This window comes from Echiichthys vipera (genome assembly GCF_963691815.1).
Source record: "Echiichthys vipera genome assembly, chromosome: 3".
NCBI lineage: Eukaryota > Metazoa > Chordata > Actinopteri > Perciformes > Trachinidae > Echiichthys > Echiichthys vipera.
The window spans coordinates 32,123,943-32,148,455 of NC_139828.1; the positions used below are offsets into that span (position 1 = coordinate 32,123,943).

The 24,513-nt window shown below is 42.4% G+C and overlaps 1 protein-coding gene across 1 annotated transcript in view; it reads right to left on the reverse strand.

The window, feature by feature from the left end:
• Positions 1-2,477: 2,477 nt before the first annotated feature.
• Positions 2,478-24,513, reverse strand: part of pde6d (phosphodiesterase 6D, cGMP-specific, rod, delta) — a 23,405-nt gene continuing 1,369 nt past the window's right edge. The window contains exons 2-5 of the mRNA XM_083910999.1: positions 17,778-17,866; positions 14,796-14,921; positions 7,976-8,081; positions 2,478-5,407 (exon numbers count right to left, since the gene is read on the reverse strand). Coding sequence (XP_083767125.1) covers positions 5,326-5,407; positions 7,976-8,081; positions 14,796-14,921; positions 17,778-17,866 — 403 coding nt within the window. The 3' untranslated portion in view covers positions 2,478-5,325. The remainder of the gene's footprint in view (positions 5,408-7,975; positions 8,082-14,795; positions 14,922-17,777; positions 17,867-24,513) is intronic.

Genomic DNA, 24,513 nt, shown 5'->3' on the forward strand with positions numbered 1-24,513 from the left:
CAAATGCCATTAACTTGTGCTTAACTTGCAAATTTTTTGTATACATCTCAATTCTCAGTGACTTCAAAAATAAAAGACAAATATAGGGCTGGCTGGTTTGACTACAGAGAAGTGGATGACGTCAGGACCCAAAGAACGAGGTCGCGGGTCCAAGCGGCCGAAATGTGTTTTCTCAGGAGGGTGGCTGGAGTCTCCCTTAGAGAGAGGGGGAGAAGTTCAGCATCCGTGAGGAACTTGGAGTAGAGCTGTTGCTTCTTTGCGTTGAAAGGAGCCAGTTGAGGTGGTTCAGGATCATCTAATAAGGATGCTCCCTGGGCGCCTCCCTAGGAAGGTGTTCCAGGCACATCCAGCTGGGAGGAGGCCTCGGGGAAGACCCAGGACCAGGTGGAGAGATTATATCTCCACACTGGCCTGGGAACGCCTCGGGATCCCCCAGTTAGAGCTGGTGAATGTGGCCCGGGAAAGGGAAGTTTGGGGTCCCCTGCTAGAGCTGTTGCTCCCACGACCCGACCCCAGATAAGAGGTTAAGTGATGAGTGAGTGAGTGAGAAGTGACAGCTCACTTGACTGCAGTGTGCGTTCATAGTGTTGATGAAGAACTACTTTTATTTTGCAAACCTTTCATATTGAATGAGTCATGTGCAGCTCCGTCTTCCCTGGAGGTTGTGAAATCCAAAGTGCTCCCAAACACTTGCCTTCACTGACGGGCACGCTGACAGTGAGTATAACCAGTAGCTTCCTGCACCGGTGTTTTACAGAAGCCAGAAAAAGAGTTTTTAAAAATCGATTTTTGGAAGTTCTGAGAGAAGAAAAATCTGAGGAGAATCGCAAATTTTACATGAATCGATTTTTGTCCACCCCTCATATAAAGTTTCACTGTACTGTCTATGCTGTATATAAAGACCGTCTGTATATGAAGGTTTGTAATGCTGTATGTAAAGGTTCACAGTATATACAGGTTTACAGTATCTACTGCAGAGAAAAAGGCTTTGCACTATGTATTTAAACAATCACTAAAGTAGCTGAAATAAACCATCTTTATTCAACACTCCTTTTCCATGTTTTACCATCCACCCAACTTTGACCACCTTTTATAATAAAAGATTTCCTTCTTCTCCCCTCTCCCATGTTCACTTTTTTAGAGTGCATATGAAGGGGGTGGGGAGGGCTCACAGCTGTTAACAGGAACACATCACAAATGACCTATTGGTTGCTTTTGAAGCAGGAAGCTTTACATTCAATCGCAGTAATATTAAAAAATAAATCAAAAGGTCAAGGCACTGGGAATTTAGTGATATCCCTGCAGTGGTCTTGAAATAAACTCCTGAAAATGCAGTTGAGTCTGAGACCAAAAGTCTGGAATACCACGGCACTGCTTCTTCCCTTCTGACGGACCGAAACTCTTTACATTAGTCAGTGCAGGCTTAAACACAGGGGAGCTTACTTGTATTAGTTACCATCTTCAGTACAAATAGCCCTTTACCATCATCTGAAGCCCCACTGCGGCTGCGTCTATGCTCCAGCAGATGGCAGTTGAGCTGAACTCATGTCATGCTGCTGCTATGCAAACCAAATGTTATGTGACAGAACAAGATGTCAGGTGTTCAGAGGTGTTTCAGGTCTGAAAGCAACACAATAAAGAGCGCACACACACACACATCATGTTATTACAACATTGGATGACTTTAATCCACAACTTCTGTCATATTAAAACACAAGTCTATTTTACAAAGCTCAGTTAGCAGCTAAGAAAAAACAAAAAACAATATCCACTCAGTGAATTGGATGGGAAGCCAGAATGTACAGAGCAGAGCTGGCTTAGAAGATGCAATGTGAAGCTCCTGGTCATGTGATCCGAAAACAGAGGGGGGCAGCATTTCGTCATGGAAAGCTGCATTTTGGTGATAACGGAGACCTGGCTGTTCAAAAACCACAAAGACTTGCTATGCGTGTCTACTGTTGGTCCAGTAGGTGGCTTATGCACCAGTATGCACAGTAGAGGATGGGGGGAAAAGGAAAAGAAAAACTGGGGTGAGGACAGTAAAGACAGAACTTTATAAAGTTCAAAAGACAATCAGAGCACAGCGTGATAAAGATGAAAATCTGCCATTTCTAAAGGAAAACAAAGACTACGGTGTAAACCATATCCATATGACCGGTAGACCCCGTCTGCGGACTGCTTACTTTGGGGTATAATTGAGGCTTTAGCCCTGGAGCTAGCAGGCCGCAGTCGTTAGATTTTCCGGGGACCAGTCCATTGCAGCAGTTTTTAATGCAGTTCAGGTTTAGGTGGTTTATTTTAAGGTGTGAAGCTGTTGACTGTACTGCTAACAGTGTAGCTGCTCATGGCACAATTGTGCATATCGTAGGTGGAACCCTAAATATAAATGTATATGAACCAAAAACCTAACCATAACAATAATCCTGACCCTAATCCTTAATCCCCCCCTCCCATCCCCACCCCCGGGATTTGGGCCTTTTTTGATTGGACAGCCGACGTGATTGGATACTCTTTGGTTATCCCCTCATTAAAATTCAGGTTTTTTCCCCCCGATTCCACCTATGATATGTACATTGGCACCCAGGGCAGCTCTCCTTTTTCATCCTCTCATTTCGGCAGATAGTGACTCACTACTGCCCCTCGAGGCAAAAACTGTGTTAAAAGCAGACCGGGACTAGCTATTTAGCATGCTAATTTCAGTAGATATCTGGTACTACTCCGTTAGTTCCGTTTTTAAATGTTTTAAACTGAAAAGCTAGCCATACATTACACATTACACCTTTAAGCAGCTGGGATCAAACTACTGAGCATATGTATTTGACGCTACGCCTGATGCTGAGGATTTAGTTGAAAGTTGAGCATTTTCAGTACAAGGACGTAAGTGGATGTGATTAAAAACACCTCTTGTCTGCTGATGAATCAAACACAGTTCTTTTCAAACGTGTCAATTTGCAGCTTTTCATTCAAAATATTACAGAGAAGAAGCAGTCCAGATAAAGCAGCAGCTCTGGTGGTGGACTGGAATAAAAACAAGAGCTTGGTCTTCCATCACACCACACGGAAAGCCACCGTTTTCCTCTGGGTCATGAAGTCAGGAGACAGGAGAGGTTCAGCTGGTAGAAGCTGTGTCCCACTTCAGAGGCTGCCTGCAGACGTGTGTCCTTCAGAGGACTAAAGCTACATCACAAGTTCCAATATTTGACCTCACAGAGACCACCATTAACGATGCAGTCAGGCGGTCCTTGTCAGCTAAAAGTGGACATTTCAGAGTTGAGTTGTTGTCCAAATAAATAACTATAACTATAAATGTAAATGTATAGCTTCCATTTTTTTGATGATAGAACAATTATTTGACTTTAAACAGAAACTAACAAGTGCAAAGGATTTTGGGATATTGAGGACTGCAAACAATTAGGGGTGTCTCAATTTTCAATTTTAAAATCGACCGATATGTGCTTTCAATTTGAGTTGTTGAAATCAAAAGCAGAACTAAGGATTCTCTGCTGTGAAGAAAGTGGCATGGGATCAGGAGAGTTGTAGTCTTTATTGCCAATGAAGATCTCAGAAATAATGTTTAGGGACGAGTCAATGTATCAAAGTTTTATTCCTGTTACCTTTCATAACGTTTGTTCACTTTATATCATTTGATTCCACTGAACTCGCTGCAGTGTTTTCCCTTTCTGGTGGTACATGTGTAGCATGACGCATGGAGGAATTAGCAAGCCAGCTAGTTTAAAAACTTCATTCTCTATCCCCAAACTGACAGTGTATGAACACTTTGTGTAGCATGAAAACATGGTGGAATTAGCAAGCTAACTAGCTAGTCGTCCATCTCCAGTCCTGCCATCAGCTCTCATCCTGAAAAAAGTCTTCTAGCAGTTGGGAGAGGCAGAGGGACGAGGGGTATGCTAGCTAGCTAATGTTATAGTATTGCCAGCAAGCACAACATATTTTGTGGTAGAGAGGCTATGCTAATGTTATCTATTTGATTAACATTGCATTACCTAACTACAGTTATATTGAAATATTAAGGTTGTATTGTTTACCTTGGTGTTATTGGTTGATGTTGAGTGGCTTATCAAAACTAATGAATGTCATGCCATTATATCCTGATGTACACAGTTTCTGGTGTGACTGTTTTCTCCAAGCTTGGAACTCAGAGGCTCCAATGCAGGAGGCGGGTCCGAGCCTGGAGCTCTGCAGCTCTGCAGCTAGACCCTCCTTGTTTTTTTTTGTCTCCGTCCTGGCCTACGTGCACGCATCCGTGAAAAAAAACACCTGCGGTAGAATGCAGCAAAAGACCCAGGGTAACGTTAGCTTACATGTAGCTGGCCACCAGTTGGCAGAGTCAGAGATGACTGAGAATAAACAGAACTGAAACCCTCCTGATTCCCTTAAGTTAGCAGTGTAGCAACATTTTGCCTTCCTTTGACTTATGTAAACAAGCAACAAACAGTAAAGCGTGGGCTCCGACGGGACTTCATGGTGCATTCAGGTGCATCTTCGAAACTCTCTCTTGCTGTTATTGTGGCATAATCGTCAGCGCTAAAAAAATAAAAATAAAAATTGAATTGAATTATGACCTCAAAATGGAATGGTAAATCTGGAGAATCGGGACACCCCTACAAACAATAAACCTGTTGTGTTCTTTAAAAAGTATACAAAAAACGAGGCTGCATTTCACTGGGACAGCCTCATCTACCCATGCTGATAACACTCGAAATGTAGCCTCTGGAGTGGGACACAGTCAACTTTCCCTTTCTGATGAGGACCTCCTGAACATAGCTCAGGAGAGACACTGGGCTTGTTCCCTCCACACCGATGGACAAATGGAGAGCAGGGTTTCCAAACAGAAAGGAGATCACATTATACAGCTTACACATCTGATGTTCTGTTACTGAGTAAATGCAACCTTGGAGTGAGAGAGGGCAGAATTAAAAAAAGAAAAAAACAGAAGCACAAACCATGCCATTTCAGAGTTACTCCCTGGCTGATTGGAGATCAGTGATAATGTATTTACAGTGGAACAGTCTGTGGGGGGAAATGCAGAGAGAGATGATCTTGGAACAGAGGAAACAGCAGAGTACTCTCTCCTCCTCTCCCCTCTCCTCTCAAGGTCTAGAAGGAGTTTTCAGGTCGACACAAAACAAGAGAATAACCAAACTCACGCACATTTGCTGACTGTGGTACCGCAGCTGGCTTTCATCCAAACAGGCTGATCCCATTAAATCAGCCATGAACTGTTAACTGCTGCCAATTGGAGCTAACCATGGTAATTTATAGACCTTGGCAGGACATCAGCATTTTGGAAGGTAGAGTCGGGGGTCAGACGTAGAAAAGTCGTACCCTGGAGGTACTGACATGAAGGTCGTCATCGTAGAATTTGGTCTCTATGATCACATTACCACTGGAAAACAAAAGACACATGAATCCATGAGTGTGTACGGGTGTGAATGCAAAACTCGACACACGGATAAAGCAACATTTCTGTCAGTTATGGTTACACGGTACTCAGCAGGTCAATAAAGAAGTCTGAGAACATGGGCCCTGTTCTCATTAGTCGTTCATCATGCCCCCCTTCACTTGCCCTCAGGAGAATCCCTGCTGCCATCATAAGTGTCGTTTAATTTGTCTTAAAAACTGAAGAGACCTTGGTGAGATCGACCCTCTGAGGGCTGACAGTCACGCCAGAGATAGATCTCACCCACAATACATTGCAGATCACATCAATGGCAGTAACGCACAACCTGTAAAACGCTGGTGACTGTGACCCAAAGAAAGGGAGAAGGATACACTCAGTAACCCTAAAATGGCCTCCCCCCGGTTAAGGGAATAATCAGATTATTGAAGTTCCCCTCATATACATGAAAGGGGGTTGAATGGGAAAGTAACGGTGTAACTCTTCCTCCGGTACAGTAGGTGGAGCTCCACCAACATACAGCTGGACTGAATACGTGTTTTTTCCCTGTTCAACGTTGTCAAAATCACAAGCGTGGGGAAAATGGCCGACTTTTGGGCAGAACTACGACAGAAACGGGTCTTCTTGTTAGTAATGTTAGTTACTCGCTTTAAAGGTAACGCTCTATTGTTGTTGGGTTTTTTCACGCTGTTTTTAGCACCGTTGCTTCCTGGTTTATTCTTTTTCGGGGTCAAAAGTCACTGCCGTGGAGTGGGGAGGGGGAGTTATAACCCACAGAGCATGCTCAGACGTGAAGGCCGATAATAATCTGGTTAAGATGTTTACATGAACGAATACTCAGGTTACTAAGGGAGTTCTCTAGGTCTGTAAACTGGGTATGAGAACTCAGATTTTACCTGGGCTATGCTGTTTACATGGAGAGAAACCGGAGTATGACCTTAACATGAATTTAATCAGGTTTTTAAACTGCATATGAACGAGTGAAAACTACATTGCTCCTAGTTAGCAGGTTGCTCTTTACAAGTGATATTAATTAGATTGTTGTAATGTTCAGCTTGTGAGATTTCTTACTCCCCAAATTATCTGTCAGCACGTGAAAAAAATGCTGTTTTTTGTTATATTATAATCCTGTAGCAACTTTCTCAATCAGAAACTCATGCAGCCACTTACTGAGCCTCATTTAAATGAGTCTGCAGGTATTTCTCATTTTTTATTTTTTAGTCTAATTCTTATAAATAATAATACATTTGTACAGCTTCTTTCATGCAAGAAATGCAGCACAATGTGCTTTACAATAAGAAAATTGCAAAGATATACGGAATGAAAATAACAGGGATTGAAAAGCATAATTAATGTAAAATAAAATGGAAAACTGGAGCAGTAGAGCCAATCCTACAGTTGGAGTCTGATCGATGATATTCAAAGTGGCTGAAGTGTTCAAGGGCAGGCGTGTTCCATTTGAATCCCCCGCTCCTGCCTCGCCCACTCTCCCCCTGCTCTCCAAGTGACCCCTGGGTGCGGTTTGCTATTAGGTAATACCAAGGGCTGAGGGGAAGAGGAACTGGTAAAGAGAACTAAACCACTTTCACTTTGTAAAATGTTGCACATTGCCCAGTGAGAAAAGGGTGCACAACACTGAAGCAGGAAGTGGGTCGGTACACTGTGACGTTTTGATCATTTTACCGTTCACCTTTGTGTTTCTCACCCGTCACAAGTCACTGTGAGGATGTCACTAGCCTATGCAAACCTGAAATTATCATGTCCAGATCCTGAATGCTCTGCCTCCATCACCTAAACCATCCCTGTGTGCTGCATGTGTAAAAAGAGAAACTCCAGACCTGATTCTCCTGACATGTCTGGGGTTCATATGTGAAAACAGCTACTGGGTTCACAGATCTCAGCTATTAACTCGCTGCATACAGTGTTATCATAACTGACAAAACTATGAAAAGAAGACCCAATAGGTATCCTTTAAACATTCCCTGACTATTTGCAAGAATGTACCAGTTTGACACAATAACTTATGATGCTATTAGATCATAATAAATCTGAATAAGAAGCAGCAATCTGGTGCATGAAATTAAAGGTGGAATATGTAGAATCTATATTTAAAAATAAAAAATACAACCATGGGGTGTTTTGAGGGGTACAGAAGTATTGCTTTTCCATAAAAAAAATATATTTAGTCTTTAAAGTAAATTAAATTCATGATTAGTCCAAATGAGTGGTTCCCCTGTTTGATTCATCACTGACATGGAGCAGGATGATCACTGACACACTCTGCAACAAACCTGGCAACCCGACTGCTGGAATTATGTTTTGTTGTTGTGACTACGATCTTGAGACACTAGATGGTGGAGTTCTGCTCATTCTCCAGATTCAACCTTTAACACTAAACAGGTAACCTGCAAGTTACACACTTGTTTTTGCATGTGTGTGTTGGTTAAATGAAGCTCAGGGTCTCACTGCAGTACAGGGTTCAATAATGGAGAGATGCATGTGTCAGCAGCAGGACGGAAACATCAGTCAGAGGAATAAAGAGGAGTGGAGACTCACGTTAAAACATTGGCTGGCATCATCTGGGACTCTGGAGCTGCTTCTATCAGAGACTGCCATGTGTTGGTGGAGTTTGGGATGACAAAGCCAAACTCAAAGAACCATTCTGGGCAGAGACACAGACAGACCAAGAGTTCAGTGCTGCCTTCACAACATGCACATACATTACTAGAAATCCTGTTTATGCAGTATGTTAGTGTGCCATAATGGTCCAAAGCCACATTCAGACATTAATAAACATGTTATGTTGGTGCAGATTGTGTGTTGTCCCCCGGGGCCCTCTGTAACCTCACCTCTGTACAGCAGGGCCCCAGGGACAGCACTCCTAACACACAGTAACAGGGAAGTGACAACACTAACTGAGCCGTCTGTTCAAGAGATCCTAGATGATGCTTTCACACATTAACAGTAAGGGTTCAAGTCGACATGTTCCAATACCATTTTTTTCTTCCTGATATAAATACACAAAGTTGTGTATCGAATTCTCAAATACAGAGAATAATTCCACATAATTTTCTTTTATCAACTAGTTTGACACTCAGTCATAACAGAAAAAGAACATAAACTTGTTTAAAGTAGATTTTTTCAGGGCTAAATTAGGTTGTATCAGATGGGTGCACTCGCGTCCTTCCCAATACGGATACCAGCATTTGGCATTTATAGCCAAGGCATTTCCGATATCAGAACCACTCTAGGTTGAAGACCTGAGGCTGTTACAACTGTTGTATCTTATGACAGATTTTAGAGAGCTAAGCACAGTGCTTTTTTTGGCTGCCTTTATTAAAACATCAAGAGTTCTCACAGCGCACAATCCTCTGGAGCGTGACATGCTACTGAAAAACACTACAAGCCATATCTCAGCAGACATGGGCCCATCTCGCCGTCACTCCTTTATCAAACATTCTTTGGATTTTTCTACTGCCCTGTTCACTAATCACCATTTTTGCTGTTTGAGAAAAATCGTGTAAAATGTTTACTAAAACACAGACTAATTGGCTTTCACATCCGTGACTTTACCACATTATGACTGCTCAGGTTTCATGAGTTATTTATTTGACATGTTCATTTTTGCCATGCATAGAAAAATTATTTTCAATCCATATCATGCTCATAATGAGATACTGTATGAGGAGAATAAAAGAAGTATGTCTGCAGTAAGTGTCCAATGAAGAGCAGACTTCAAACTCACAGTGCACACTATTTTAACTCTTTTACTAAGGAAAAACAGCCACGTGAGCATGATGACACGCAAAGGGGGCGTCATTTTCACATGGATGGCCAGAAGTAAAAATGGCGAGTACGTCTATGGAGGAATCCATTCCAGAAGGTCCGTATTGTAAGGATAAAGAGCCAGTTTCTAGACAAAGATACAAACAATTAGTTTGTAAATATGTTGAGCGTGACCTGTATCTTATGAAGATGAGTTTTGGGGGGAACATAAGGATTTGCCGACAATCGAGGCTACAGACATCACCAAATTTCTGGTACTTCAGGCCCTGTTTGGAAGAAGACAATGTAGAAAAGAAACACTAAAGTGGCGTTGTGTTCTCGCTTTTTATTCTACGTTTAGACGAGCGTCTTTGGGGGGAAATATGCGTGCACACGGTGACACAAAAGTGTGTAAAATGGATGTAGTATGCACGTCAGGTGTGTAGGTGGAGCTGTGAAGGACTGCCACACAACAGCACCCAGAGCTGGTGCATGCGTAGAAACTTCCTTCTCCTTCTCTCCCTAACAGCAGAGAAGCAGAACGCCGTACAGTGTGACAGGGATCTGCAGCACGGGCTGTAGCCTCCCACCGCCTCAGCTCCACCCAGGACACTTGAATGTCCCACTGATGGAAACAGTCCCGCATGTTTGTTGTTGTTTACCTGATCTCTGCACATGGATGTTACGGAAACACGTATGAGCAGATCAGAGCAAACTTTTGCGTTTTTACCCCTTTACACGCAAACACGACAGTGGAGCAAAAGATTTCGACTCTGTAGGGCGGCTTCACTTTTTTGCGTAGATAAGCCCCAAACACACTGTCGCCGTCTTAACGAAAGGCACATCTGATCAAATATTTTGTCGTTTTTACCCGGGAGGGTTGTTGTGTTAACAGGGCCTCAGGCATCATACAAAACAAGAGATGATGGCTTATAAAAGTATGGAGGCATGCAATTTTTTTTGTCACCGTGTGGGTCCACAACCTCAGTACCAAACGGCTCCACGATGGTTTTTCGTTTGGCCTTTGCCAGGGTGAGTTAAATTGTTCTTATATTATTTTATGTGTTAAGATGCTAGCAGCTAGCTGTAGCATCTACACATGTGATGTCCACAAACATGCAACACATCTTAATGAGCAAGAGCAAGCGAAAGACCGCTGAAGACTTGGATTATTGCGAAAGAGGATGGAAATGTCACTGCAATGACGAAGTGGTCGTTGCAGACTCTGCAGACATCTTTTCACGTTGGTGATTTTTAAATTTCTTACCTTTGTGAACGACAATCTTTGGTACTCTGAAAAAACTATTTTCCTTTTCTCGGGTAGAACAATTTGAGTAGCCGTAAACGACACAAAAGCATTTTGATGGCAGATCCTCAAGCTACTTCACTTCCTGCCAGCCATCTGAATTTAGCGTAATGTAACGTCATGCGAAACCAAGCTATACAAGACAGATTAATCTGTGTCTTCCAGCACTGAGCGTGAAGAGTGTTACCATCCCTGCAGTTCTCTCACACGGATTCTACACAGTTGAGCAGATCATTTGGCTGAGGCAGGCAGTGGACCAAAATGCCTGGGTCTGCATTGTGTTGCCCCAGGTACTGGGTGAGAGGATTAAACACAATCATCCAAAGGTCTCCAACCTTTTTTCCTCTGACAGCTTTACATAATGAAAGTAGCTGAGAGTTACTCATGTTTTTCAATTTCATTTTTAAGCTCTAACTAAATCCACATATTAAAGTTGTACTCGATTTTCATCTATTTAATTGTCTGTTAAGTTCCTTTCTATCACAGAGTGAGTTAAAACAATGGTGACTGATCATGTGACCCACTAATGAAAGCACTTGATTATTACAATCTGTGTCTGTGGAGAAATTCCCTCTCTAGATGTAAATAAGCCTCCATGCTAGTGACTCTGCTGACAGTGGTTGAACTGTCGGCCCAGATCATCACTGCTGATTATGCTGCATTCACTTGTAATCCGAAATCGGGAACTTCCAACTTGATTCAGGCTTTTAGTAGGGGCAGAAGTGTAAGAGGAACATGTGTGTGTGTGTGGATTTAAGAGGGGAACGTATAGGGGACGGACTGGAAGGTGGTAGTAGATAGGTGAATGTGTGTCAATAAAGTTTACAAAAGAGAGAAATATATATAAACAAATAGTCATCACGCGGCGGGTTAGCACTGTCACATCACAGCGAGAAGGTTCCAGGTTCGCATCCCGGCTGGGGCCTTTCTGTGTGGAGTTTGCATGTTGTCCCCGTGTCTGCGTGGGTTTTCTCCGGGTTCTCCGGTTTCCTCCCACAGTCCAAAGACGTGCAGGTGTTAGGTTCATTGATGACTCTAAAATCACCCGTAGGTGTGAATGGTTGTCTGTCTCTGTTCGTCTCTATGTGCCCTGTGATAGACTGGCGTCCTGTCCAGGGTGTACCCCGCCTCACGCCTAATGTCAGCTGGGATCGGCTCCCTGGCAACCCCGACAGGGACAAGCGGTTGAAGATGAATGAATGACTAGTCAACACACATTGTGAACGTGACAAGATGGAGGCTCTGAAAGAACAGACTCACCTGCAGTTACATCTTATTGCCAAAAAGGCCGATAGAGACGAGGTATCTCAGGCCTAGTCCACACGAACACGGGGATTTTTGAAACCAAACTTTTATGGCTGCAGGTTAAAGAAAAATTCCTGTCCACACCACCGGGGTAATAAAAAATATCTCCGTCCACATGAAACCGCAAAATCCTCCCCCGTCAGCTGGTCACGTCTAGAGTGCTCCACAAGTCTCCATGGATACAAATGACTGTTTACCGTGTTGACAAGAAATTGCGGTTTTCCTTGGTTTTTCCTGTCCAAGCATGACTGATGAAACCAGACTTTTCCAAAAAGGTTCACCCTGGGGCCTGTTTCACAAAGCAGGTTTAGTGAAAACTCTGAGTATGTTAACCCTGAAATGAGGGAAACTCTGAGTTTTCCGTTTCACAAAGGGAGGTAACTCAAACCAGAGACAGAGGGGTAACTCTAGCCTGTTTCACAAAGGGAGGTAACTTAAACTCTCGGTCAGTTACCATGGTAACATGCTCTCTGAAACTAACCTGGTCGGGACCAGGTTTTTCTCAGAAAACCTTGAGTTTCTCTCTGTCTCCGCCCTCTTTCAGCCACACACGGTGTTTGATTTCCTCATTCATTCAGTCAGCGGGCGAGTTTTGGCGAAGTATAGTTCTGCTATAGTTCCGTCTGTTTTTTCAGAAAATCACTGCAAATATCAGTCATTAGAAGTTATATAAGTGGCAACTATTTCACTACCATGGCGTGTCCTTCTGATAACAATCCCGTGGATGAAGCTGCAGCATTACTGCGCAGATAATTAAATATTCGTCGGGAGATGATTATCAAACTATTGATTATAGATGTTCTTGCATTTCCAGGCAATTCTCTTTTTGAGCGGTACCGTTTCATATCACAGCAGATATTCTGTGTTGCGCTGCGTTTTTTTGCAAACGGGAGTTTTTGTATACAACGTATAAAAGTCATTCAGTAGGCCTACATTAGAAGTTATATTAGGTGGTGAATATTTACACTACCATGGCGTGTCATTTTGATAACCATCCCGTGAATGAAGGTGACGCATTTCGCAAAGAGAATTAAATATTCGTCGGGAGATGATTATCAGACCGCGCATAGACGTCCTTAATATGCTGCAGCCATAATTACAAAATGAATGAAATGGATCTTTTGAGCAAGTTGAATGTATTTGACTCAGCGTTTCTAAATATAATTCCAGCTTTTCTTGCAATTCATAGGTTCAAAAGTGTGTGCTTTTAGTTGGGTTACCGGTATATTAACTACTCCTATACTGTATAGCCTTCTGATCCAGAATACAGTATCACCTATAATGCGAGGGGGCTGAATACGGCACAACACCGTTTCATGTCACAGTCCATCTCACCCCTCCTTACATTTCCAACATTAACAACCAGTAATGCTCTCATATCACAGCAGATATTGTGTGTTGCGCTGCGTTTTTTTTGCAAATGGGAGTTTTTTATACAACATTGATATGTTGTATAAAAAACAGCCACTTACGGTAATATTTACTTTACGATGTAAAACCTGCTCAAAATGATGCGTCACAATGAGACTGTGCTGAGGTTTTACCTGTTTGAAAAATGTTTTTATGTTTCATCTTAAGCTGCGCTTCTCCCCCGCGGGGTTGCACTTAAATGAAATAAATTAATAGGCTCCCACTCATGCAGTTCCCCCTGTGATATTACTGTGATTGCAACTGGACTACATTTAAACTTATGCACTGACCCGAGCCGCAATGTCCTCCAGCACCGTCTCCCTCTCTTTTGCTGCAGCAGCGGTGTAAACCTGCTCAAACTCACCGTATGAGCGCATTAATATTTACAGTTGCAGTTGTAGCGTAGCCCTTCGCTTCCCCGTTGCCATGGTGACTCGTCGAATCAGGGCTCCATTGATGCTGTCTGTTTTTACTTGTGGTGCACGCGCTTAACTCCAGGTCAAACTACTCTGAGTTGATCAACCTAACGCAAATCTGCTGTTCTGGAACCGAAAACTCAGAGTTTCCTATCTCAGAGTAGATCAACTCAGAGTTCCGGGTTAGACTCAGAGTTTTTTGAACCTGCTTTGTGAAACAGGCCCCTGGACTCCGGTTACAATAAACTCCGATTTCAGGAGCCCACAACTGTGGTTACGTATGGATGAAAGGACGGACCGTGCAGAGAAAGATACGGTTAAAAAAGACCCGCGTTTGTATGGACAGCCCCTCAAATCTTATGGAGTACATCTTTAATCCATCCATCCATGTAAAAGAAAATAAAACAATGTTATTATTTTACCTGTCCATACTGTGTCACATCACTTCCCTTCACATTCCCTTATTTACCGTAGTTCACATGTATTCAGTCTTTCCTGCAGTGAGATGACAATCAGGAGAGGTGTACTCTATCCACTTAGTTTCAATCTGAATTTCAAGTAATTAAGATACTATGAGGTCATACATCAGCTTAATAATGAAAATATTATTTAAAGGAATAAATGCTTTCTTACAGTAACTGAAAATGATGTTCTTTAATATGTTTACAAACAGTCAAAAAACTTAATTTGCTTTGCCGTTGTCTCCAAAACAGAGGGCTGTGTGCACCATCACACCTGCGGTGTTGTCTGGTCTGACTGTAACAGCAATATTAAGATATCACTCACATCATGTCAATGTATTGATTTTGGGGTATGCATTTTGCTGATCAAAAATGGTTGTCATTGGCAACCTGGTCTTTAACCTTAACTCCTGGTTTAGGGGAGATACTACAGGTAAATAGGGTAAACATTTTTTGATTGAATTTTTTTGATTAGATAGACATTTGAACAGGTTTACCAAGTGGCTTTTTGTTATCAAAGTAGTGTACATATTCTTTGAACCTTTAGCGAGCCACTCATAAATGGGTACACCCTGTATCTGTCTGTCCCAGACCAGATCAGTGGAACAGTGTAAACCATGGGGATCCGTAGTTCCACTCATGGTCGAAACTCCACAGGGTACCTCAACTGACTGACCTTCAAGTTCCAATCCCTTTTAAGCAGTTCAGATTACCTTCTAGACACTGTCCTTTGAAGAAAACTTTCTGCTCCAGTCTGAACTTCTCCAGTTTCTCTGAGGAGGAAAAGTTGAGTTCTCTGGACACTGCTTTACACTTGAGGATCTTCTTCGGGACGCGAGCTGCAGAAACAGTGAGGAACTAGAATTAACTGAGAAGAGCTACAACAGGGACCAAAAGGAGAGAAGTCCTATGACTGATGATTCTTTTTAAAGTGCATGCACCGTGCTATTGCAACCAAATACTGTTGGTTTTCCTTTTTTTTAAATTTATGAAAAAATAAAAAACTTTGGATTCAGGACCTGCAACTTGTTCAGATGAAAAATGTAACTAATAACAGCCAGAGCTTTAAAAAGCAAATCACTTTGTTTGCAGAGGACCTTGCCCCCCATGAGCTTTGTAGGCTTCCATTAGACTGAGAGAAAGCGGGACTGCCACCAGCCAAAAGAGGCTTGTGGCTGGTTACTAACCTGAACAAATGCTAAAAATCCAGAGAAATGTGCATTATCTATAACAACTCATGTCATTGTATGTTTAATTACAATGAGTAAGATCCCACTTGTTAGTTATCTTCTTATAGTCACTTGGGAACCATTGTACTGTACACACTTTTCTTGTTAATCTATATCATGAAGTACTGACATGCTGACATCAAGCAACCCTGCTGACAGCAAAGCACAGCAAACAGGTTAACCCAACTATAAACCAAAAAATATGTAAAAACACATTTAGAAAGCAGACATACTGTACATGTACTATACCTGTTTCTGTGTTCCTGTCTGCAAAAGCCAATACAAATTTTTGAAAAAAAAAACAAAAACAAAAAAACACATTGTGTATAGCGCTTTGAAAGATACTCAGGCTCACTTTACATAGAAACAAGGACAAAATCAATAAAACAGTATACCTTATACACAACAACACCACAGCGGTGAGTAACTAAAAGGGGAGACTGTTGGATCACAGATTTAAAGAGATTTAAACCGGTGGGTTCTATAGGGGTGAGTCAGGGAGAATGTTTGAGGTGTTAAAGGAAAGAGGTTGTTTTTGTTTTTGTTTTTTTTTCTTTTTGGCCTTTCATGCCTTTATTTCAATAGGAGAGCTGGAGTTTTGACAGGAATATATATATATATATATATATATATATATATATATATATATATATATATATATATATATATATATAGAGAGAGAGAGAGAGAGAGAGAGAGAGAGAGAGAGAGAGAGAGAGAGAGAGAGAGAGAGAGAGAGAGAGAGAGAGACAGAGACAGAGAGAGACAGAGGGCGACGCGTTGCAAAGACCCAGGACCAGTTGGAGAGATTAGATCTCCACACTGGCCTGGGAACGCCTCAGGATCCCCCAGTTAGAGCTGGTTAATGTGGCCCGGGAAAGGGAAGTTTGGGGTCCCCTGCTAAAGCTGCTGCCCCCGCGACCCAACCCCGGATAAGCGGTTGAAGATGAGATGAGATGAGACCTTTGTCAGGCTAACGTTAGTTGTGAGGGAACATATTGTATGTGGCTAATGTTAGCAAACTACAGAGTTGTAAGATAAACAGATGGTATCTGGCTAACTTTAGCCAACTACAGAGTTGTGAGGGAACAGATGGTATCTGACTAATATTAGCTAGCTATGGACTTGTAAGGGAACAGATTTTTGCAGGCTTACATTAGCCAACAGCTGCCCTCACAGATACCGGGTAATGTTTTATATACACACACACTTAATGTCTTATTTATTTAACTGTAATTAAGGGCGCACTCACAGTGTCCATCCGTACCGTACCCAAACAGGTTTCACAGCAAAAGTCTAGTTCCTTTGACCAGTGTGAGTGCAACTGGCTACGGCTACAGAAATCACCAAATTTCTGGTACTTCAGGCCCTGTTTGGAAGAAGACGATGTAGAAAAGAAACACTAAAGTGGCGTTGTGTTCTCACGACGAAAGACGAGCGTCTTTGGGGGGAAATCTGCGTGCACACGGTGAAACAAAAGTGTTAATTGGATGTAGTATGCACGTCAGGTGTGTAGGTGGAGCTGTGAAGCACTGCCACACAACAGCACCCAGAGCTGGTGCATGCGTAGAAACTTCCTTCTCCTTCTCTCCCTAACAGCGGAGAAGCAGAACGCCGTACAGTGTGACCGTAACGCACCAAGACGCGGTACGGTCGCCGGTCACGGCCCGTTTGGGAGAGGTGGGCTTTTGTAAAGCACGTTTGCACATGTACGAGCATGAGCTTGCGCATGTGTATGAGCATGAGCACGAGGCCTACGGCGGTTCTGACGTCATTTTATGTGCGCCTGTTCGGACCTAGTCATAAAGAAGGAGGGACCATGCGCGGACATTTAAAACAATGGTGGCGAAAGGTTCATGTTGGTGTGATGCGGAGGTGGAGTGTTTACTGCAGATTTGGTCGATGAAAATATTCAAAAACAGTCGGACAAGACGCACAAAAACTCTGAGGTCTACGGAAAGATTTGTAAACAAAGCCCCGCATCGCCATGACGTCAATCAATGCGTGTGACGTGTTATGGCGGGATGACGTATAGGAAGCATTCACGCCGCGGCCCAGGTAGTGTGAGTACAAACGGGCCTGGGCCGCACGGGGAAAGGGAGGGGGGGACATGTACCCTAAAGCATGGGGCACGGTACGGATGGGCAGTGTCAGTGCGCCCTTAGGTCCAAGTCACAAAGTCCACATAAGTATCAAAACTACCCAGCAGGCAATACACATAGCAACTGAGAACAGGAGAAGATGGAGGCTCTGAAAGAACAGCCTCAACTACAATTTCATCTGACTGCCAAAGAGGCAAAGATCTTATGGATTATGACTTTAAGGGTACGAGTTTTGAAAGTGGTATCAAAGCCCAGGCATAGTGCACGCACTCAAAAAGTCATTGCATTATAAAAGTCTGTGCCAACTGGCTTACAGAAAAGCCATATTGCGCTACAATCGGTACAGTATGTGTGTCTAATGTACCTTCATGTTCTACTCCTGGTACAGAGAGGTCCTCCGTTCCCTGCCACAGCACCTTGCCCGTCTCTGCATCTCGAAGATTCATCCAGTTTCTGTCAGGAAAAGGTTAAGTGACAACAGCCAAACTATAAAAGAGACTACAGGAACTGTACTGAAATGTCCATGGAATATCTGAAACGCCTTTAATACATAACTACCTATTACCACTTGTTTATTAACCTATTGTACAATATATATCATCACTTTAAATTTTAAGTTAGTAGTAAATTAACCTATTTCCATGATATCCAAACTGAAAAGTAAAATGGTTCAGTTTAGACATCGACCCTTGAACAAATCAGCAGGAAATGTAGTGGAAGAGGCTGGGCCTGTGTGAGGGAAGCATGGACTAAATACAGACTGGAGTGGAGTATTAATCAGATCAAAGTGGTTCAGATGGAAGATTAGCTTCATTCACCGTATGGGCCCATGATAACAATGGTGCTCGACATTAAGGTTTGTCTGCTTGTGCGGGACAGGTGGGCTTTTTGCAGCACAGGTGAAAGAGAGATTTACTCAAAAGGGTGCTACTGCTTGAATTTTGATGCTTGTTTAGTCATGGTGTTACGGTAAAAAGGATGAAAAAAAATAACCATATTTCATCAGTAAATTTTCACATGTACCAAGTAAAAACACCATTATATTGCATATTCCAATTATAATAAAATGTAAATTACTCTAGTGTTTTGTTTTTTATTAAATATATTTTTAAAAAGGGAGCTCCAAAGTTCCAATGGAAGACTGAGAAATGTTAAGAGAAAGTCGGCTCAAGTAAGAATTTCCTCATATTTTAACTTGTCATAATCATAAATTAAGTTATTTATTGATACTGTTTGGATGAATTCTGAATTCACGTACGTATTTAAGTAAACTATTTTTAACCAGACAAGTGACATTTGTGGGAAAAGTGAAAAGTAAATTTGTTGTGCACTTCCACAACCTACTGAAACCTCGTAAACATATATTCCACACTTTGGCATACTCTATTCAACATATTCAGTCAGTAACTCAGTGCAGTGCTGTAAAGGAAAGGGGATGCTGGATTTATAACACAAGATGGGCATCATTGTGAAACAGAATGCGCCACAATAATCTTTTTATCTCACTTATCTTGATTTTAACAATTGGTAAAAGCCAAAATCAAAATATGACATTGGTGAAAACTGAGCTGAGGATGAATGAAAACTAGCTTCAAGGAAACCGTAAGACAAGTGTGTGGAAGTGAGAAAGAGCAAGCTGAAGGAGCCTTTGTGTGGACGATGCTGGCTGCTAGTTGTCCCGTCAGTCTGCCAGCTGGTCAGCTGTTCCTGACCTCCACTTTTACTGACACACAATACAGCTGTCAGTCACAGAGCAGGAAGGAGCAGTCAGTGACTCCACTGTATCCATATTACAATGCTGCGTCTCCAAAACCAGCTTTCAACAACAGTCTGTGGGGGCGTCAATGCATCAAATGACTGCCACTCATCTATCGATATATACAGTACTCTAGGCATGGGCCAGTCCAAACATTTCATGTCACCATTACCCTGGCTAAAATAATGAGTCATTGGAAATTTTTGCAAAATAGCACTTAAGCCATTTAAGTCACTGTACATCACATTTTGTTAAACAACAAATATTATTAGTGCATCACAGATAAGACAACTCTTTTTTAGTTGGAACAATTATCCTGATAATGGAAATTCACCACCATCGTTCCATTGCGAGTGTTTTATTTTATCTTGATTCACATAAAAATTTAGTATTGTCCCATCCCGAATACAAACACCCCTTTAATTGGCTCTGATGGGGCACAAAAGTCATATCCCCTGAGGTTTTTCACATACTTTAAACCAAGCACGGATGCTGCTGCAGGAGTCATAGAAATGACTTGGTTCCCCTTGTTTTCCTCTTTGTATTTTGACATTCAAACATGGGCTTTGGGCCTGGCTGTTCGAATAATCAGGTACAGTGGGGTTACCTGGGGTTACAGTGGCAGACAGCAGGGCACCACCTCATTTTATCTTTGCATATTAGACTGATGGACACCAGTAAAGAAAGTATGTTCTAGATGATTCTCCACTCAGCATCCTGTCACACTCAGAAACTACTTAGTGTCACACACACACACACACACTAGACGCCGCACCATCTGTGAAGCCCTCCATCCCAACTGCCTCCAATACACAGCTTGTAAAGCTCCAGGGCCTGCCATGTTAGCATACTGTTCCATGAGAGAGGAGGACAGAGCTGCACCACACCATTTCGCTGTTGCATTCAGGGACTGTTAAGCTGACATCATCTGACATCTTTGATTCATATCTATTAGTGCTGTACCGCGGCCGCCTCCACCATCCCCCACCTCTTCCCCTGGCTTTTCTAGTAAAGTGTGCTGACTTGAATGATTTCTCTAATCCTCTCAAGTCTAACTAAATCCAATCTCCTACATCAAACTCATCATCCTCCACACCTTCCAGAATAATCCAGGCCACGCTGCTGTCTTTCTCGCTCTAAAAGAGGACACAATTTAGCTTGATGTTGTAGTGAAACTTCTCCTGCTTCAAGAAGGAAACAACTTCACCCATATTTATTGTTCACTTCGGTGGGAATTAGGGATCAACTGATGTAGATTTTTTTGAGCCGATAACAATTTTTTACGGACTCCCTCAATTTACATCATACAAATGACACAATGATGATAACAAATGTTACAAGTCTAAATTTTAAAATATATCGGTCTATCACTAGTGCGAATCACAGAGTAATTTAGGATACCGTCGATAATGAGATACAGCAATTCTACAATACTGGTTACATTGAAAGACAATCACCATGTCACAGTTTAGTCTGCAGGTTCACAGTAAAGGCAGACACTTCGTAACCCCGACCTCTACAGCAGCAGCCCAACACACTCCTCCTGAACACAGGCGGAGACATTCTGCCATCCATTTATTGGAACACAATGCTTGTGCTTTTCAATGCTTCACCGTTCCAATGTTGTGGTAACATTTGTAATATGGAGCTACACAGCCAACTGCACCACAGAGCCCTACCCTGGCGGCTACACTACAGACAGGCAGGGTGTCAGCAACACATACACATATATCCATGGCTGTAATGGGCCAGAACTACTGTACCTCACGTTGGGCTGCAACAACAATGAACTAACAGACATGACAATACTTTGGGTTTGAATATGTGAGGTGACCAATGACCAAATAGAGAGCAGTTCACTGTCATTTAGACTTAGACTTCTCTTTATTGATCCTTTGGGATGACTCACGCAAGGAAATTGAATTTCCAGCAGCTTACAAAAACATAGGGAGGTATAAAAAATACAGTATAAGATAACTAATAAACTCTTAGCTAAATAAATACAGAAAGTATAAAAAAACAATAAACAGTAAACAATCAACTCTTAGTCAAATATATATGAGGTAGATGTAAGAATACAGGTCAAATCAAATTCACAGAAAGTTAAATCAGATAAGTTAAATGTAGAGGAAATGTATAAGATCCAATATGTATGACTGTATATGACAGATTTTGCTGTAGGGCTAGTTTTATATTCCTATTCATGCTCTTCATAAGGATTTTAGATAACACGTGGTTGCACGGTTACCTTTGCAGTCTCTGTGTTGGATTTAAAAAAGGCAGTATGGACAGCAGGTAGTAAATCCCTGTTCACTAAATCGTGGATTTAGGCATTACCCCACTACAGCAAGAGGTCCGAGCTTACCAAGAAACATACACAAACTCACACCTTTATTGTTTGTATAGTCTGGGAAAGGTGCATATTGAAGTGACTAAACCAGCTAAAGCTGTACGGTCAAGTTTTCACTGCCTGGAAAGCCTTGGGTCTCCGCTGCAGTCGGTGTAGCATGCTGCAGTGCTTTGATGCCCTTTCTAGAAGGTATTACTGAGGCTAATTCTGTTCTCAAGTAATATGGAAAGCATCCCTTTGTTGGCAGTTGGCTCCACCCACACACTCCCTGACATGCTAGATACAAAGCTAGAGTCAGTTCTTAGGGTAGGAACGCAAATTTTAAAAAATGAGACCGGTTGCCAATAACAGCCTGTGGACTGACCTCTACGTAAAGGACCAATTTTCTGGGAAAATCCAAAGGCTGTGACGTTTTGTGCGCTCTCAAGTCCCTTGTCTCTCTTCAGCTCCTCTACAGCCAGCAGTGTGCTACACTAGCTAACATTAGCTAAGAAATGGGGTTTGCTAGTGTCAACAAACAACCAGCACCCACCACAACAATGTTCACATGCAGTGTTTCCGTTATACATTTTGCAGCGGCTGACCAAAGATGTAAATAAAGTTGGCAGCCATCCTGTATGGGTGCTGGGGTTGAGGCTGGCTGAGGGTCAGCGGGCTGCCAGCCGCTGCAGAGTGTGTAGTGGAGGAACACCATTCTGTATATGGACTCTGTGTTGTGACGGTTCAACAAAACCCTTTTCCCTCAGTGCTGATAAAGCTCACTAAAATGGAAATTAGCTAATGTTAGCAAATTTGCTAAAGCGGACAGATAGCTAACAAAATGAGGTATTCGGACATCTAACGTTATAAAAGCAAACAATGCCAGATCCATACAGCCTGGCCAAGTTATAGTTAGCTGGCTTACCCTAAGCTTGCCCGCCAACAAGATCGCTAGCGTTAGTTGGTTAGCTTGCCAAATTACTTCACCAACTTAACATGATCAATGAGGCTAACTCATGTATTATGACAAACAGTGTTGGTCTTTAGCCAAAGAAAATGTGTATAACTAACAATTGCTTTCTACTAGCCAAGAGTGTTGCAAGGCAGGGGCAGCTAACGTTAGCTCCTTGAACCTAAGCGAAGATTGGCAGGCTGGCTGCGGCCCGGCTGTGCGCTGTGTATCTACCATTGGTTGTGTCCTGGTGTCGGCTGATGGAGTAATTTGGAAATGCCAACACAGGGTTATTCTTAATAAGACTGATTAATTTTACAGCATTCTATAAACATGATTCCGGTCAATCACTTTCAGTCTTGTGTATGTCACATCACTGTTTTGACAATGTTTAAGCTGAGTGTGGGCTTGCGAGCAAAAGGGTGCTGACTACTGATGAGGGTGGCAGTAGCTCAGTCCATAGGTGACTTGGCTAGGATACAGGGGGTCGCCGGTTCGAGTCCCTGTGTGGTCCTGGACTGGTGGCTGGAGAAGTGCCAGTTCATCTCCCGGGCACCGGACCCTCAACTGCTCGGGGCGCCGGCCCACTGGCCCCTTGCTCTAACATCTCTCCATTAATTGCATATATAGGTCCTGTTTATGCGTGTGTGTATTCCGGGCCTGTGTGTAACGTGAATGATAATAAAGTGAAAAAATTTAATTTCCCGTAACGGGATTAATAAAATAATTCTTCTAAAAAGGGACCAGTGTTGCTGAATGTTACACTTAGAACCTTAAAATGCATACACAATTTACATATTTTGAAGATGACCTTACATATTGGAAGTCAAATACATATATTCATATAAGTGCTGTATTAGTAAAGACTGTGCCAGGGCTTTCTGGACATACACCATATCCACTTTCCCGCTCTTTCTGTGTTTTCTGTTGGTGTCTCATCAGTATATGTAATAAAGGCAACCCCCCCCCAAAAAAAATTATCTAATAGTATCTATTGTGTATCCTGGTTCAGGCCTGCCAAAAGTCTGACAGAGACTTACTTGCTTTGAAAGTCCTCATAGAACAAGTGCCTGTTTCCAATGGCTGCAGACTGATTTAAAAACTCACTGCATCAGTAAAACAAATGGTACAGAACTGGGTCAGTGTCACTATAAAGTGCTTTTCATCAGAAAAACATATTGCTAAAATAATTCAATTCTGAGGTTTTATTATAAATGGCCAACATTTACCCACATAAGTCTATTTTAATGTGTTCCACTAATTTTTATAAAATTTTCTTCGATTGGGTGTAGGGATTTGTGCATGTCCCACACTCTGCTAACTTCACTGAGTGTAATAAGTGATTAAAATGACAGTGGGTTACAAAATACAGTAACAACATTTCACAAAGGAGCCTGAGTCAGAGCCGGAAAGGGGGGGGGGGGGGGGGGGGGCACTATAGGGCTCTGGCCAAATTCACCGTACAAGATAGTCACTCAGTTTTACAGGTGAGTAGTTGCGATCACACTGGTTTGATCTGGCGGTGTAGATGATATGATCTCATTGCAGGAGGATCTCTAGTTTATGTCCTATTTTCATAATGATATTAAACATTTTGCATGTTTCCCTGAAATGACTGTCGAACCCTGCCTGTAAGGGGTAACTGTGCCGTTAAGAAACCAGCTGATGTAGGCCTAATCAGTGACATCACCACCACCACGTTTGTGGCGTTCCAGTTAAACTTGGAAGTTGGAATTTCCGAGGTCCCAGTACACAGTCACCTTCAACGGTGTCACCAAGCTCTCACGACAGGGTGGGCATGGTACACAGACAACAAACAGTCTACAGTGAATAATTATCCTACTGTGACCCAAACATTGACTACCCTTTGGCAAAGTATTTTTGATATCAAAGGTGGCGCTTATGGACAGATCACTCCCCCTAATTCAATATCAGCTATTTCTGGCTCCCCCCCTGACATTGACCTCCCCATGGAGGTGAGACAGGCCCTGACTTTCTCAACCCGCCGGCTGATTCTGCTTGATTGGAAGCCCCCCAAACATCATATACTCACTGGGTTAAAA